We start from the raw sequence: 18,402 nt of genomic DNA, 5'->3' as shown, positions 1-18,402 counted from the left end.
ATTGGATTTAGATGTACATTCTATTATATATATATATATATATATATATATGTATATATATATATATATATATATATATATATATATATATATATATATATATATATATATATATATATATATATATGTATATATATATATGTATATATATATATATATATATATATATATATGTATATATATATATATATATATATATATATATATATATATATATATATATATATATATAATAAAAATACACACCTTTGAAGAAATCAAACCATTTTAAATCAATCCCAGAGGTGCTGTGAAGGGGAGAGGGGTGTCAAGAGGTGCTGTGAAGGGGAGAGGGGTGTCCAGAGGTGCTGTGAGGGGGAGGGGTGTCCAGAGGTGCTGTGAAGGGGAGAGGGGTGTCCAGAGGTGCTGTGAAGGGGAGAGGGGTGTCCAGAGGTGCTGTGAGGGGGAGGGGTGTCCAGAGGTGCTGTGAGGGGGAGGGGTGTCCAGAGGTGCTGTGAAGGGGAGAGGGGTGTCCAGAGGTGCTGTGAGGGGGAGGGGTGTCCAGAGGTGCTGTGAAGGGGAGAGGGGTGTCAAGAGGTGCTGTGAAGGGGAGAGGGGTGTCAAGAGGTGCTGTGAAGGGGAGAGGGGTGTCAAGAGGTGCTGTGAAGGGGAGAGAGGTGTCCAGAGGTGCTGTGAAGGGGAGAGGGGTGTCCAGAGGTGCTGTGAAGGGGAGAGGGGTGTCCAGAGGTGCTGTGAAGGGGAGAGGGGTGTCCAGAGGTGCTGTGAAGGGGAGAGGATTGTCAAGAGGTGTTTTGAAGGGGGGAAGGGGTGTCTAGAGATACAGTGGCCATGTTCCAATTAGGGTACCCTAGGTTCCCGAGGGTTTCATGGTTGAGTTGAGCTTGGCATTTTTTCACATTATAAATTTATGACATGGTGCTGTTTCATTTTTATCTGAAGAGGTAATCAATTGGAAAATGGACTGTAGAAATTGATTTAAATGCTACTACATACTGCCTTCAAGGCTGCCTGTGATTAGCAATGGTAATTTTGTTTGACTTGCATTCATTTGCATGTAAATTTCCAATTTGACCTGGAATTAAAAAAAAAGAATGAACAATTTTTAGTGCATGAAACTTACTGCATCACCTCTGCACCAATTATAAACTGGTATAGATTTCTCTCCCTAATTCCCCTGACAAATAGAAGTCCAGAAGACCACGTGTTTATTCATGCATTGTCTCGCATAGAATTTAAATTTCAATGAAGCACTGGCAACACAGCTAATTGGGTAAGGATGTGCAGCAGTCTCAGTGTGCAGCTTGAAAATACTGTTGATGTAATTACAATTCATGCAGGGAGTTGATGCTTTTGAAATTAATTAACTCTCGTTCATATGGCATATTTAATCTCAATGTTTCGGATTGGTTTTCCTTTGACCATTCTCCCCAATTATGCAGATAGAGGAAGTTAATCAATTCCTCCTAATTTGCTGCCCACTAAATGCTGTGGAACTCATTAGCTTATTAACCTCTGTTTTATGTCAAGTGCAGTTTGGGGGACTTTTGAATCCCCTCCAGCACCTTACAGTGTAAGTGATAGCACCTGTCAAATTAATGTCAAACAATAGGAGACTTATTCTAGGCTTAGTGTCCAGAGACTCCCAGCCTTTTCAGATGGCAGAATGTTCTAATGAAGCTGAGCTAACAGTTGAACGGCTCTCCTTGCAGGACTTTGTTGTGAAGATAATCCGTTCTCTGGAGAGTCCATCCTCAGTCATCCGGGCCAAGGCCTTCCTAGTCCTGCTACAGGTTCTCATGAATAATAGGGAAATGCTTCTCCTATGCTGCAACTCCAGGTAAACACCACCAGTCACTCTATGTTCCCTTACATATCAAAAAAGGAATGTACATAGCAGAGCAACAAGATGATACCCTGCTTTCTGCATTTCCTATATTACATAGATGGATGAAAGCATGTGGTATTCCTGCTATACTGAATGTTTTCCACCTTTACTGCTCTTTAGTCTTAAATTTGTATGTTTATTTGAAATACTGTACCTAGTGTTTAAAAAAAATCCCACATATTGGGTATGTTTTTTTACCTTTCATCCAAGGTGATTTACAATTATGACTGGGTACAACTTGAGCAATTGAGGGTTAAGGGTCTTGCTCAGGGGCCCAACAGTGGGAACTTGTTGGTGGTGGGGCTTGAACCAGCAACCTTCTGATTACAAGTCAAGTACCTTATCCACTGCCCTTATTATTAGTATATTATCAATAGTTATAGCGTTTGAGGTGTTTGAGCAAGAGTGCATATGCATATCATATGAGAACATGCATCTCTTTGCTTATTACTGTCTCCCTCTTTTTCTTTGTAACTATTAGATGTTGCAGGTTCTTGACTATACTTGAAATCTTGTCAATTATGTATGTTTAGCATTTAATATAATGGTAAACCTAACAGCAATAATCATACTTGTTACCTCTACTCATTTTCTACTTCCTTCTTGTAACCTGCAGAATAAGGCATTGATAACAGTAGGAATTTCTTTCCTTTAAGAGAGGTTTTCTAACACCGTCAACAGTTCAGTAAACAGTGTCTGCATTTATTTTTCTTTGTGCCTAGGAAATGCGTAAATAAAGATTAATCTGCAGCATCTGCTGTTTTGAGGATTTGATTACTACCTGACAGGAATAGTTGATGGATTAATCTTTGCCTCCTCTGTACACAGAGGTGGAAGGAGTTCTCAGGAGGCTGCTTGGAAAGCTGAAACAGATGAGTTTCATTCTCCTGTTTCCTTCAAATACGTTTGCCTTTTTTCTGAAATGGATTCTGGCTAAGAACACTTTCTAGCAGCATAAGCTCTCACCCAGGACCACTCTCTGCCAGCCTTTTCTATAACTCTATAGCTCTTTATAGTTAGTGGTGTTACTCAAATGGTTTCTAAAATGAAAGGAAACCTTTCAGTCCAGCTTCCAAACAGAGACTGGTCTAACAAGCTAACCTATGTCTTGTTTTAATTATATATTCAGCTTATGGCCAAATTAAATTAATTAAATATTCTAACAGTTAATAAAGCTGTTTTTCTTACCCAGTTAACAACAAGCTACTTTCTATGAGTTGCTGTGTGGCATGCCCATGATGCAGATTCCCTGTTTACTACTTTATAGAACTGAAGTTAATTAGGTCTAGTGCAGAAACAAGCTCTATAGTGAAAAACAAAATGATGATGGGCATGTTGGAAATGACACTGACATGCAACTGCTTAATGCTTGGTGTAAGCAGTCTTGCCTTATACCACTCCTCTTCGCAACTGAGAAACATCTTTTCATTCTGAGAGGTCTTTCTTGCTTTAACCCCTGTGTATTAATGCATAATTGATATGAAAAATGTCCATTTGTGCTAAAGACCTTAATGGGTCTTATACATTCAGTACGCCATCACCACCAACCTTGACGTTCAAACAGCCACAGCCATGTTGAGTCTATAGTGATTTACTACCATCTCCCTCTTGGATGCCTCTTGATGTTTTCCTTTCTTGCTTTTGCATTCCCCTTATCTCTCTCTTTATGTCTGTCTGTCTCTTCTCCTCTCTTTCCTTCCCCACCCCTCTCTCTCTCTCTCTCTCTCTCTCTCTCTCTCTCTCTCTCTCTCTCTCTCTCTCTCTCTCTCTCTTTCCCTCTCTTCTCTACCCCCTCATCCTCTATCTCTTTCAGACTCTTACAAGTGTTCCCCTGGTGCAGTGTGTCAGAGCTGACCCTGTTCTCCATCTCCCACAGTGAGAGCAGCTTCCTTTCCACTCTCATAAACACTTCCCTAATTAGCTCTGCAGTGTCGGCAGTGTGAAGCTGCCTCTGACAGCCACCGGAGCCCTTCTGCAGACGCGTCAATCCAGGCACATTGCGCCCAGTGTCTCGCTGCTCCAAGCAGACACACGGAGCGTACTTAAAACCAAATGAGGAGATGCTTTTTACTTAGACGGTCTGGGAAAATGGAAGTAACACTATCTATACTATAAAACTGGTTCTGTCTGGGCTTCTGTGAATGGTTGATGTTGGGATTGTGTGTAAAGCTAAGGAGGTTCTAAGTTCAAAATCACTAGTGATAAATATTGCATAATTCTAAATGATCTGTTAAGTCGATGTGTAATTTTTCCCATATTTTCTTAGTTTCATGTTGTGTGCTTGCTAGACTTTTGGGAGGCCTCTTAAATATATTGTCCTATATTGTCTCATTGCCTACGGGGCCAAGGCAAGGTAGGCCAATCAAAACATCAACTCATAACTTTAAATGACAGAAATTGTATCCTCTGTAATCCCAGTTGTTGATAATTCCTTGCATAGAGAATGTTCCTTTTTTTGGGAAATTAGCAGTTCTTCCTCATTGGTCTCCTAGCTGTGTCCAAATGCCTGCTTGATCATGACTTGTTAGTATAAATGGATTTTAAAGTTACAACTGTATCCATGGGCTTTCATCTTATCACTGTTCTGTTCCCCATATGATAGTGAGAGTGCCAAGTCAATGGCCTGCATTCCGTGAGCTAAATGCCTAAAGAGGGAGAGAATTTTATCAAGTGCTATTTATTGGACCTGTGGCAAGGCTTTGAGTCAGAGATAAACAACTTGGTATAATGTAGATTACATTAAAGGTATTCGGTATTAATACTTTTTTGTTCAACCTTGAACATAAGGATAGTAATAATTACATTGTGCTGTTATTTTGCATGAAAGTTGTTCTAAGTAGTTATGGTGTTCAGATGAAGCAATGGGATATGTGATAAATGGCCTTCTTGATTTTCTGATGTAAGTTTGTTGCATACAACAGAAGTGGTTACTTAAGTATAATAAACAAATTCATTTGTTGTTCTGTTTAGAATCAGAATTTTAGGTTGGTACATTGTCTCTTAGTAGTTAGGATAAATGGTATTTAGGCTATCCCTGAAGGGAATAAACTTAAGTGATTTTCAGATGGAATTGTTATGGTACACTTAAGGCTTTATCTCTCTTTAGTGATTATGGTTTTAATTGGTCTGAACATTCCTAGGCTTCATCTCTCTTATTGTGCTTCTTTCACAGTCACTGCTGTGCTAATCTTGCCTGCTCTCCTTAGTCTTTCCAGTCCTTTGTAACTCAGCCTGACTTTAAGACCTTGGAATTATTGCTGGGTGCACTTCCCCATGTAGGGTTGCTCTGTGCAATTTTCTCCCTGTTAGCTTTTTCATCTGTGTCTAATTTGAGAGATATGCCCCAGCAGAACACTTGTGGAAGGGGGGGGGGCGGGGTGAAAGAGAGAGGCAAACAGAGAATGTGAAGTATGGGTCTGTGTGACTTGTCTGGCAGAGAGAAGACACTGATTGCACAGAAATGTTCTGTGCTGGTTGGAAACAAGCTAATTAACACTGCTTCTTAATAAGCACAAGCCTCAAGGCTGCAACAGACTGTCAGCTCTGGATCAGTGAATCCCATGGTTTCACTGTACATGCCAGCACACTCACCTTCCTGGAAAAAATGGGAGAGGCAGAGCAGTCAATCAGCTGCAGACTAGTTTTGACTTTTCCCTCACTAACCATTCACCCCTGGTAGAGTACACAAATGAAGAATTGAACAGGGGAAAAGGGAAAAAAATAAAAATAAAATGTGTGTGTGTGTGCATGCATATTAATTCTTTAAACATGAAACTTGTGTGTTCATGGTAATACATATAGACTTCAGATCGAATATAATGTGGTCAAATATAGACTTCAAAAATCTGTGAAAGATTTTTCTCTTACATTGTGCTATAAGCCATCATCTTGTGGCATCAGTGTTGTCAGGTTCCTGAAAATGGGGTATTGATGGCTTTGCCCACAATATGCTATGTTTGGCAGCATTGTTGACACACTGGTTGGAATTATGACATTCCAAAAACATTCAAAACTTTTTTTGTGTGCCTAAATATATAAAATAGTGTATATGACAAAATTATATATGGAATTATTTCTTTTTGGGTTTGTTTTTTATTCTTCAGCAATAGCTGGAGTAATACCCACTCTTTAGTGTGAACTTTAAATTCTGCATGCTGTGTTTAATATAGCCTAAATTAGGAGAGTGAATTGAGGAGCCTAAAATATTTTTCCTTTAATTAACTTCTTAGTTGCCCAAGCAGAGAGGGTTGTGTTATTGTCTGGTTGTTTGTAGGTGGTTATCATCAAAATTGCTTGCTTTTCTCACAACTCTGCATTTTTCATGTTGGTTTGTGTCTAATGACTCCAGACAGCTCTTTCTCACCTATTAGTCCATTTGCATTGTCACCAAGGGACATTTTTTCCACTTTGTCTTGATATACAAAACTCTTACCCCTAATTTATACCTGAATAATGTACAAACATTATTTCTTCGCCCTTTATCCTGCATGTTTTTGTTTGTTTGTTTGTTTGTTTGGCAGGGTCAGAATTTACATGTTACTATACAAAGAGTGTAGTTCAGCTACATTAAACCTGTCCTTCAGACATCTCACATTGTACTGATAATATTGGAGTTTATTAGATAAATATTACATTAATAATTTGTCTACAGTTCTGAAAGCTGATAATGGTTTGCCAAGTCTACATTTTACATGTTACATTGTAAATGTAACATGTAAATGTCTTTAGGATTAGGAAATAGACATGGCAGTTTTAAATTGAATTAAACTTTTTTTTTTTTGAGGAACATCCAACGATTATTTGTTTTTCATTTTCAGTGTCGACTCCCAACTCTGTTTGATATAATGACGTATAACATTTTAGCCTAATTCTTTAACAAAAATGAGGCCTAATTTCTTTAACAAAAATTAGGCCAGATAATTGGTTATGACAGCGATCAATTATAGAACATTTTAGAAATGTATACAACATTCCATGTGTGTAGGTTCCAGTGAAATATGAAGTGTTGCTCCCCAGGGATATGGAGCCCCTATCTATTTTCTTCTAATTAGCTATGTGGCATATCAGCTTTTGAAATGCAACACCTGACATATTAAATATGTCACTTATTCATTGTTAGGATGAAACACCAATTTAAACACCAAATATCTGACTTAACTTCATCATAAACATGAGGGGGTCAGATGGAGCACTGGTTCAACTTACCACCATGGCTCTGGCTCCATTTACCTCACAGCCTCCATTTTGGGAAAACTGTTTAATCTAGCAGCCCACAGCTACACTTCTGCTAATTCATTCATGTTTTTACACAATGCTGGTTCAACAAAATATCTGATACAACGGGTGAAATAAGTATTGGACTTGTCACCAATTTTCTAAGTAAATATATTTCTAAAAGTGCCATTGACATGAAATTCTCACCGGATGTTGGTAACAACCCATCCAATCCACACATGCAAAGAAATCAAACCATAGATGTCCATAAATTATGTGTAATAATGAGAAATGACACAAGGAGAAAGTATTAAATACATGAAGAAAGAGAGGTGCAAAAAAACCATTGAAAGTCATGACACCAGCTGACATCTATCAGTAATTAGAAAGCAATCCTGCCACTAAGTGCAAAGTAATATCATCTGGTTCATCTGATGGCCTATAAAAAGGTGGCTCATTACCAAGGTGCCACACAAGAGACATCTCATGATGGGTAAAACCTGTGAGCTCTCTCAAGACTGTTGCAACCTTATTGTTGCAAAACATACTGATGGCAATGGTTACAGAAGAATTTCTAAACTACTGAAGGTTCCAGAGAGCACTGTTGGGGCCATAATCCAGAAGTGGAAAGAACATCATTTCACCATAAACCAGCCATGAACAGGTGTTCCCCGCAAGATTTCAGACAGAGTAATGCAAAGCATTATCAGAAGAGTTGTCCAAGAGCCAAGGACCACCTATGGAGAGCTACAGAATCAGAAGGTACAATTGTTTAAAAGAAAACAATAAGTAATGCACTCAACCTCCATGGCCTGTATGCACGCTCACCAGGCAAGAATCCATTGCTGAAGAAAAAGCATGTTGAAGCGCGTTTAAAGTTTTCTCAACAACATTTAGACAAGTCTGAAATACTGGGAGAATATAGTCTGGTCAGATAAGACCAAAATGTAATTCTTTGGATGCCATAATACAGAGCATGTTTGGAGATCAAAAGGCACTGCATATCACCCCAAAAACACCATAGCAACAGTGAAGTTTGGAGGTGGGATCATTGTGTGGCTGTTTTTCAGCATACGGCACTGGCACACTTCATAATAATTGAAGGAAGGAAGACTGGACAAATGTACTGAGACATTCTTGATATAAATCTGCTGCCATTTACCAGGATGATGATGAAATTAGGGTGGACATTTCAGGCAAGACAATGATCCCAAACACACAGCCAAGGAAACTTTCAATTGGTTTCAGAGAAAGAAAGAAAATAAATGGCCCAGCCAATCACTTGACCTGAATTCAATTGAAAATCTATGCAAGGAACTAAAGCTCAGAGTTTGTAGAAGGAGCCCACAGAACCTTCAGGATTTGAAAAGTGTTTGTGTGGAAGATTGGGCCAAAATCACACCTGAGCAATGCATGTGACTAGTTTCTCCATACAGGAGGCATCTTGAAGCTGCCATCACCAACAAAGGCTTTTGTACAAAGTATTAAATAAATTTCAGTAAGCATGTTCAATACTTTTTCGCTGTGTCATTTCTCATTATTACACATAATTTAACTTAATTTATAGACATCTATGGTTTAATTTCTTTGCATGTGTGAATTGGTTGGGTTGTTACCGACATCTGGTGAGAATTTCATGTCAATAGCACATTTAGAATTATTTTACTTGGAAAATTTGTGACATGTTCAATACTTATTTCACCCACTGTATATATGTCCATCCGCATGGTTCTTCCTCTCACAGAAAGATGGAAATAGAGAATGCAAGCTAAATTTAGGGGCATAAGACAAAAATTGTGTATGGTTGCTCAGATAAATTTGGTGGGTCAGCTTAGCCCAAACACTCATCTTACCCCATTCTCCCCTAATATTCAGAAGAATCTGCCTGGCAAACAGTTTATTAAATTTGGTCTCATTACCAGATATTAATAAATTTGTGATGTTTTAGCCAATCGACTATAGGCAACCACATAACCTGATTGATTAAACATCTATATTGTGTAGCTAAAAATTAAATGTAAGGTCTATAACTGCTCCGCAGCTATTCGGTTGATAAAATTTTTTAAGATTGATGTAAGAAGTAATAACTCTACAACCCCCACTGCTGAAAGATGTATTTAAATTACATCTTTGATACTTGTAACATTACTGCCTAACTACATACATTCGGCCCAGATATCCAGACAATACTGTATCCTAATATCTGCACTGCTCCAGATCTTTCCCCTGGTACTCGTAGTGTTGTTTAGCCAGCTTGTAACCCATTTTCTTCTCCGTTTAGCCAGCTTTGTTTGTTTTCTTCAATTTCTTCTAATTGTGTTCTACTGCAATTGAACTTCAGTAGGGTTTGCTTGGAAGTGGCCCAAAGCCACCTTTCAGGTGTTCTCTCTAGAAATCAGGTTTTCATCGTTATTATGTGGTGGGTTAAAGAATACACTTTGTTTCACAAATGTATTCCTAAATTTATAAACTCTGATATTTTGTATATTTTGTATATTGTATATTTTGCTAAGTGTAGTTGTCATTGTGATGTTAAATAGTATGATATAGGTTTAGGCCATATCACACCCTGTCCATTTTCTCAGTTAGATTGCTGTTTATTTCCTGCTAGACATTGCTGTGGAATCAGCACCATTTCATGTCATTCAACCCTACTTCAGACGTGGAGTATAATTGATGAAAGACATCTTCTCTGTGTTTGCTAGCAACTTTCCAGGGTTGTGTGTCTCCAGGCTGAATAATAATGTCTTTCTGGTCTCTCTTTCTTAGACTGGTGATGTACATTGAGAGAGACATCCGAAAGGCCACGCCAGGGAAGGAGCAACAAAGCGGCAATGAATACCTGTCAAAATGCCTAGCCCTATTCATCCGTCACACGGTGCGAGAGCTGCCAGCCATCCTGGGTAAATCAATCACATTACACCCAAAAAGAGAGAGAGGCGGAGGAAGAGAAAGGTAGCGACAGTAAGAAGGGGGAAGAAAGAAGAGGGTGAAGAGGAAAGGAAGGGGAGAGTGAAAATGTGGGGGAATGAAAACGAGAGTGGCGAGAAAGGAAGGGGTACCAGGAGAAAACAATTCAAAGAGGGTAGAGCAGGGGCGATGAGAATGAGCGTCAGTGGCTTCAGTGTCTAATTTAATCTGCCTCTCTTTTTAATTACCTTTCTGATTGAATTTAGGTGCAGAGAACCATGTATTGACCTGCTCTTGCAGTTTCAGTTGTAAATCAGTGCCGCTACATGGCTCCTCCCAAGAACTGGTTCAGACTGGTTCATGTCTTTTCACAGGGAAGTTTAGTCTTGGTCCAGTGGACTTGGGTTACCTGTCCCACAGATCTCTGAGGCCTTTGCCAACCAAAGCAAGAGCACTTGTTTTGGCCTTTAGTTATCTTGTTAGTTTCTTACGGAACAGAAATGACATCTTATCTTTTCTTGCGGCTTTCTGTAGATGACATCCTGTCCTCATTAGCAAGCATTGTAGGAAGAAAGCACCCGTCCACCATCCAGACTCGTCAGCTCAAACAAAGCCTCCCCATGATGGCTGTGGTGCTGCATCTTCTTACCTCACAGGTGGGTGTGTGCATTCATGTATAGCTAGCTCTCTTTTAAATAACCCTTGACAAGCACCTGTGTGTAATATCGGGCTGTGGATCAGCGTGGCTGAACGTATGGGTGTGGCCATATACACATGAAGGGCGTATATGTTATAACTTTTTTGTTAAAAATACTGTAGTTTCAAAACTGTATACAACTGGAATAGCTAGATGAACTTGAATGAAATGAAAAGATACATTTGACATCTTCATCTGAACTGGCAATAAAGAAGAGATATTTAATATCCGGCTCCATTTCATTGCCTGTAATCAAGGGGTGTGGTATCAAGGGAAGATGTGAGCATGTCAGAGTGGAGTGATGCATTAAAGCTTGATCTTTTCTCATATTACTCTATCCCTGCATACAGACACACACATATTATTGTTAGTTACCCAATGGTGCATATTTGGATTTAGTGCTGACACACTCAGTTGTGCTGAAATTAATACGAAGGGATTTTATTGCTCCCCTGTGAGATGTTTGTCACTAAGTCGCATCAGTGAGGCTTAACTGCTGATTAAATACCTTTCTCCATTGGCCATAATTTGCCATGGAGACTCAACCTCCATCAGCAGTGGCAAATTGAGTGGCCACATTTTGGGGGTAATAGCTTGTCGCTCTGATGGTTCCACTGCCATTAGCTCATTTGAGAAGGTTACACTGAGACGTCCATTAAAGGAGAGCTACAGTGGGTAGTAATAGGTGGCTCTGAATTTTATCTGTGTGTACATGCTCATGTACAGACACACGTGAGCATGTGTGTTTATTTGTAGACCGTGCATTAGAGTGGAATTTATGTATATGCACGCATGTGTTGATTTGAATGACATTAAATAATTTGCTGGAGGGCATGGCTGGTAGTGCTACCAGGAGCTGCTGATGCTCTTATTTCACAGGCTTTGCTGGCCTCTTTTTCCCTGAAGCTGGGTTGGTGGTACATGCATATGCTTCTGTGGAAATATTTGTTGTTTAGAAAAATATTAGAAAGGTATCCTGGCCTTTATTTTGTGTGTGTGTGTGTGTGTGTGTGTGTGTGTGTGTGTGTGTGTGTGCGTGCGTGTGTGCGCATCCATACATACATACATTCATGTCAAGGGCCCTCTGTCAAGTCTTATCTGTTTCCCATCATCTCTGTAGCCAGTCGCAGTGTTGACAGTACACACTCAGAGCATTCATCAGTCACTCAGGTCATGCTGCAGGTCAGCTGTCTGGTGAGGCACATACCAGAGTGCCTCAGTCTCACACTGACAAGAGCCTGACCGCCTCCTCCCCTTAGCGACTATGACCTTTCTCTCTCCATCATCGTCACACTACTGCAGGTATACACCTGAGCTCCCTCTGCCTTTCCTCCCACAGCAGGCCTCCCAATTCGCCACACTTCATCCATAACTGGAGCTTCTCTGCTGCACTGCACCAGCCAGGAAGTTGTGAAAAAGTGTGCTGACTGTTAGCTGACAGCACCAGGAGGCTTTATTAGAACCACTCTTGACTTCTTATGACTGTTAGACTAGTGTTCCATAGGCAGCTTGAACAAATGTAGACTCAGCATTAAAATGAGGGTAAGCAGAATGGTCTCTGCCTATTTGAACCAGCAAGCTCTTTAAGTCAGTAATAAAACATCTGAACCTAGATACTCTGTCAGAAGGGTAAAATAAATAAATAAAAGGGACTGTAAAGTAGACAGTAGGTTTGTCAACACTGAACCGTTTCTTTTATTGTAACAGTTAACATGCTGCATCAGCCATCTTTGACACAGCAGCACAAACTGTTATGATACAAGGGGCCTATGGCTCACTCCAAGTCTATAGACCTAGCTGGAGTACTCACTTAAATGACAATCCTACAGCTCCAGTTGAGCTTAGGCAAGAACTGCTCAAACTAACTGAGGAGCACAGCCCATTCCCTCAAAAAGAAGTGCTGGGAAAGAATACAGAGCCATTCAAAGGGACCACTGTCTAATTGATTTCAATTGGCTTGGCAGATCTTTCGGCCTCAGGTGGTGAATGAAGAGTTTCTCATTAAATTTGGAGCACTGCTGGTGAGTGGCTATGTCGCGTCAATTCAACTAATCTAATTGAAATAGACTCATTAAAGAAATGTCAGCTTCTAAAGGTTCCTATTGGCTCTTGTGTAACCCAGTGTTAGGAAGTATGTTGATTGTCACACTTCAATATTTTTCCTATCTTTTTTTTCTTTCTTTTAAGAATCACATTACTTCAATTGACTCTAATGAGACCAGTTTGGGAAGTGCTGTAGGTAAGTTTTTCCTCTGAACAATGACATTAAATTGTGTAAAATTAACAGGCCAAATATATCACTTGCATCCTGAAATATGTCATGTTTGTACATGGTAGAATAGTCTAGTTTTTATATGCTGTCAAGTGAAAGAACTACCACACATTACCACATAAACTTCATAAACAGCAGTTGAATGCTTGAAAAGAAATGGGTTGCTCTGTCTGAAAGTATTGTCCAGTACACAACCAGTCGTTTCTTATGAGCAGGACAGGCAGCGTCAGAGGAACTGATCCGGAGCACACTGTCTGCAGTGGAGGCAGTCTCCCAGCACCCAACCCTTCTGAGCCTCCACCACTGCACTGTGAGTGCTCATACCAGCAGACACACCAGCACATGGGAGCTAGTTAGCCATATGTTGTTTTCATATGCTGTTTTTGACAAGTGAGGTTCAGATAGTAGACTTAATAAACTGATACAGAATATAAATAATTATGTTTAAGAATATCCATCCAGATGGAAATCTATCAGGGAATTATTTGGCAGATGCTCATATTTAAGATACTTTTACATTTTCAAATCTGCGCTAGAGTATGACCAAAAAACCTACAAATTTTATCTTGTACTGTCTTGATCTTATCAAAATATCCTGTGCCATTATTTCCCTATCTTGCCATTGTTTTCTCTTTTTTCTGTTAATGTAATTTTTGTCATCTCATGCTGATTCTTTTCTTACACATATTGTACAATATCAACTATATTAATTATATTTAAAAAGTTATTGTAACTCATTTTCATTCCTGATTATCAAATTTAAAAAGAATAGCTGCTGTGCACAGCTAGACAAACTTTATAATTTTATAATTTAAAAGACAAAGGACTTCCAACGACCATGTGAAGGACATTGGTGACTTACTGTTGCTTGTACTCAGTGCGGTGTGTTCTGCACCATTGGCTTTAGTTAGTCCTCATCAGCACTCTTTTCAGTAATTGAGCATGTTGAATTTTCATATTGGTTGTTCATTCATGAAATGAGATGATATAGACATAAACTGCATGAGGAGTTTTTTTTTTGTTTGTTTGTTTTTTTTTTGCTTGTTTTTGTTTTTTTTGTCTTGTGGCTTGATCTACTGAGGCAGTGTGGTAGGCTAACTACTTTCCATGTAGCAAAGTATGTTTTGTTTTGCTATCTATCTAGAGAACATGTGGAGCATTTTATTACCTTGACGTTATTTTAAATTTTATGGGAAGAAGGTGCACAAGTAAAGGTGGGAGTTTCTCAGAACTCATAATGCTTGTTATAGACACCTGCACATTCAGGAAGCCGCGGTTTCCTTTTGTGATTACTAAACACAGACTACGTCTGTGCATGTCTTCATCAGCCGTAGCCTGTTTGGTGTGTGAGTTGAAATACACAAAGGTGACAAGGGGCGACAGTGAGCTGATGGAAGGGGACCATCAGTTGCACACAGTTAGTGATATTTCTTCAGTATTAGTTTGGTGTGTCCCTACCCTTAGACTCCATTCTGCAGCGCCACAGCTGTCTCGATCCGATGCCAGAGCCTCCACATGACTTAACAAGTTCTTTCTAATAAAGGTATACTAAGGTTATTCAAATTTAAAAAAACTAAAAAGAAAAAGAAAAAGAAAAAAAAAAAAAACAGTATTTCAGCTACACTAAAATGCTGTATTTGCCTGCGAGCCCCAAGGTGTTGCTGTATTCACACTTCAATAAACTGGAAGTTAAAATTATATTAAAAATAATCAGGCACCACTCTGATCCCAGATAATTTTAAATTAAATTTTAATTAAAAGCGAATGAGTTAGATGTTAATTCAGTCTCAACTCCTAAGTCCCAAGTTCTGCAATGTAGTCATTGATCTACCAAAAATTAGAAAAATCATAAACCACAAGATTTACAACTAAGAGGATATTTATTGGATAATCAGCAATAATAGGGTAGGATGCATGAAATAATAGAAATTAATGAGGACTAGGTTAATTGAGACCATAAGTATCGCATTCTCTAAAATAGAGCTATGACGAAACAAAATTATCAAAAAGAAATAAATCAACCGAATAAGATTTGTGGTGGACCAAGTGTCAAAAAAAAAATGAATTAATGGTTCTGCGAGGTTGTTGTGGGCAGAGGGGGCTCCACTGGATTGCTCTGCTGGTTTATCGCCAACACAACTGTTCCAAACCTTGTTCTGATATTCTAATCTTAGCAAGAGGCTATGATTTATTATTATTTTATTTTTTATTTACTTTTTATATAGCGCCTTTCTCAGACCCAAGGATGCTTTACAGTGAGGTATCAGCTTTTTTTCTTAGTTTCTCAAAAAAATTATTTCTTACTTTCTTCTCTTATATTCGTTGTTCTTCCAAATTCACTCACCAGACTACGTTTTTTCCACAACTGCTCTTGGATTTGGTTCTGCTTCAATCATTTTTTGCTACACTTCTATTTAACCATTTCCATGGTACAGCTAATACCCTAAAAAAAAAAAAGGCTGAATAGGCTGTTTTTAAAAAAAAAAAAAGAAAGGGAAAAAAAGCATAGCTAATTTTTGTAATTTTTAAAAACGATCTGGAAGTTATTAATAGCACAAGGACAGATAACCTAACATAATCATCCCTGATTCACCACTAAGTAAATCGCAAATGAAAGTAAATCTTCCTGCAACTTCCTGACTAAACAGAAATGGTGTGCTGCTTTCCCTCAGCCTATCACTCTGTCAGAAGAGATGCAGCACAAGGCTCTGAGCTCTCTGCCCTTCATTCAGCATTCAGGGCTGAAGAAAATCTGTAAATCCTTATCTGGATTCAGAAAAGATGAATAGGGCCTAATGTGTTCTTATCATTATCTAACTTATATGTTAAATAAAGACAGCATACACATTGTTATTTAACAATCAACATACACTGCATATATATATATATATATATATATATATATATATAAATTTTGCCAACCATTATGTTTAGTAACCAGTGTAACCTCATTTCCTGGCAATAATCTGCAACTGTTCATCAGAGGTATTTTAGCTAATTAATCTGTGCAAAGCTATTTTTATATTGGATTTTTGGCATGTATTGCTGGAATAATCTTCATTAACTGTTGTTAATTTCATTATATGTTTTGGGTCACTGTCATGTCATGTTGTTGTGTGACCTATCCTCTTGAGTTTTAGATCACAGAGAAATGCCCTGACCTTCTGTAAAATGATTTTTTGATACAATCTGCAATTCTGCAAGGAAGAAAAAGGAATTCTATAAGCAAGAAAAAGTGTTACATCATTTTACTACCTATGGCATTTTGGGGATTACATTTTGGTGTTGGTATGCAACGTTTTCTCCTAGCATGTGTATTTACCAAGAAGTTCAACTTTTGTCTTATTTCTCCACAGAACACTTTTACAGTAGTAGTGCAGAGCATTTGGTGATATTTTGAAAGTTAAGACAGGCCTGATTTCCTCTTGTGATAACTTCCCACAAAGACCACTGTTGTGTTTTTATTGTACCTTGAACACAGACAAACGCAGGAGATACCTGCAGATCCTCAGCTGTCATCGTACCCTTGCACTGATGTGAAGTACGCCCACTCCTAGGGAGAGGAGGGATGGTGCTGAATTTCATCTTTTTGTATACTATCTACCTGACCTGGGACTTCTTCCTGTTCCCCTTTACAACTTTTCTTCAGCTTTCCTCTGAAATGATTTTTCGGAGCCATATTGGAGTTTTTTTGTATGGCAAAACAGGTCAAACTCACACCTGAATTGATTTTAACTACCTGGTTCCAGTTACCATATTTTCAAGACCCTTATGTAAAAGCTTGCATACCTGACCATGAATGATTAAGACCTCAGTTCCTTAATATTATTACAATGTAAAAATGTGTGTGGACTTTAAAAAACTGTTTTGGTGGTTAGTATTCATAATTGCAAGTGACCTGCACCTGTCTGTAATGTGTATGCGTCTGTCCTCTGAAATGGCATACATGCACACTTGATATATTTTACCTTTTTATGTGACCTTCATCACTACCAACAAAAAAATGTCGCATTTCTGAGATGACTCATGGTGTTAAAAATGGTGAAATGGACAAGCTAGTAGTTAATGTATGTATTGTTTTTTTCTGGAGGACGGCTGTACATTAAAAAAAAAAAGCTTTCGGATAGCTTTTGCTGTTTTTGCAGCTACTATTGTCACTTCTGTTGCACTCCTCCATTGTTGTTTACATGACAGCACTAAGCCAAATTAAATCTGATCTGACCATTCTCATTCATGTTGTATGGCTACGAATCAAATATGAATCCTAGCTTGGACCACATGCAAAAGTGACTCAAATCTGATTTGAAAGGACCTTTCATTTCAAAGGACCTTTTTGTTAAATTAGTTATGTATGTAGGTTACAACACCAGGCCTAATCATAGACACCACAGACTGCATGTACAAGATGGAAGTAGACTGCCTCACAATGTGGTGCTTTACTAACACTTTAGATCTCAGCACCACGGGAGCTGTTGAAATGGTAATAGACTTCAGGAAGTATTTCCCAACAATCAAGGACGCTACTGTCAAAGTGGTAGAATCCTGCAAATACCAGGAACTATCATTTCCAACACACCCAGCTGGGATGAAAACATTACCTCTATCACAAAGAGAGCACAGAAGTGCATGTGTTTTTTGAGACAACTCAAGAAGCTCAGCATTGCACAGCCCATCCTCAAATGCTTCTACAGAAGTGTGATCATGTCTTCTATTGTCATCTGGCTTGGCTTTGCAACTGCACAGCCCAGAAACCAACTGCAGCACATTATCAAGCTGACAAAGTCATCAGCTGCAGCTTTCTGTCCTTTGCCAAGCTACACAAATCTACAGCAGTGACTTGGGCCATAAAGATTGCTGTGGGGGCCTCCCACTTGGGACATCGCTTGTCTCCAAAGCTTTCCATTGCAAAACGTTTTAGGTCCATCAAAACAAAAACCAACAGGCACCTGAGCAGTCCCTTTCCCAGTGACATATCTCTGCTTAACCAACATCCTCCCCCCACAACATGCCATACTAGCTGGAAAACATTGAACTGTTATCATTGTTGGCGTGCCTCATATATCTTGCACTATAGAACTGAAGTGTCTTACTGTGTACAGGTTTATAGGGGTGCATTTCACTTTTCACACTGTATTGCTGCACCCTGTGTACCTGTTATTGTTTTCTATGTTGTGGTTTCATAATGTGCCAAGATAAACCCCTATGCTTGACATATAGGCATTTCTGTAGTTGACACATTCTGATTCTGATTCATTTAAGCTTACTGTCCTGCCCTGTCCTGTCCTGTAAATGATGTGGGAGTACATTTATTTTATATCGTGTTTGTGTGGTTCAGAATGTCCTTTAGGGTCCTTAGTTGTAATATACTAAGAGTACTTGCTTCAGCTGGAATGTCGGTAGCTTTTTATACTGTGACTAAGTAAA

At 38.9% G+C, this 18,402-nt stretch overlaps 1 protein-coding gene across 3 annotated transcripts in view; it reads left to right on the top strand.

Annotated features, from left to right (window-relative positions):
• The window catches only part of ulk4 (unc-51 like kinase 4), a 93,011-nt gene that overhangs the window by 25,608 nt on the left and 49,001 nt on the right, over positions 1 to 18,402 (top strand). For all 3 annotated transcript variants that reach the window (XM_027023227.2, XM_027023228.2, XM_035530930.1), the window contains exons 22-27: positions 1,710 to 1,837; positions 9,869 to 10,002; positions 10,544 to 10,665; positions 12,671 to 12,727; positions 12,894 to 12,945; positions 13,194 to 13,288. In XM_027023227.2, coding sequence (XP_026879028.2) covers positions 1,710 to 1,837; positions 9,869 to 10,002; positions 10,544 to 10,665; positions 12,671 to 12,727; positions 12,894 to 12,945; positions 13,194 to 13,288 — 588 coding nt within the window. The remainder of the gene's footprint in view (positions 1 to 1,709; positions 1,838 to 9,868; positions 10,003 to 10,543; positions 10,666 to 12,670; positions 12,728 to 12,893; positions 12,946 to 13,193; positions 13,289 to 18,402) is intronic.

The sequence above is a fragment of the Electrophorus electricus genome, chromosome 10, assembly GCF_013358815.1.
Source record: "Electrophorus electricus isolate fEleEle1 chromosome 10, fEleEle1.pri, whole genome shotgun sequence".
Lineage (NCBI taxonomy): Eukaryota > Metazoa > Chordata > Actinopteri > Gymnotiformes > Gymnotidae > Electrophorus > Electrophorus electricus.
This window is presented reverse-complemented; position numbering and strand designations above follow the sequence as displayed.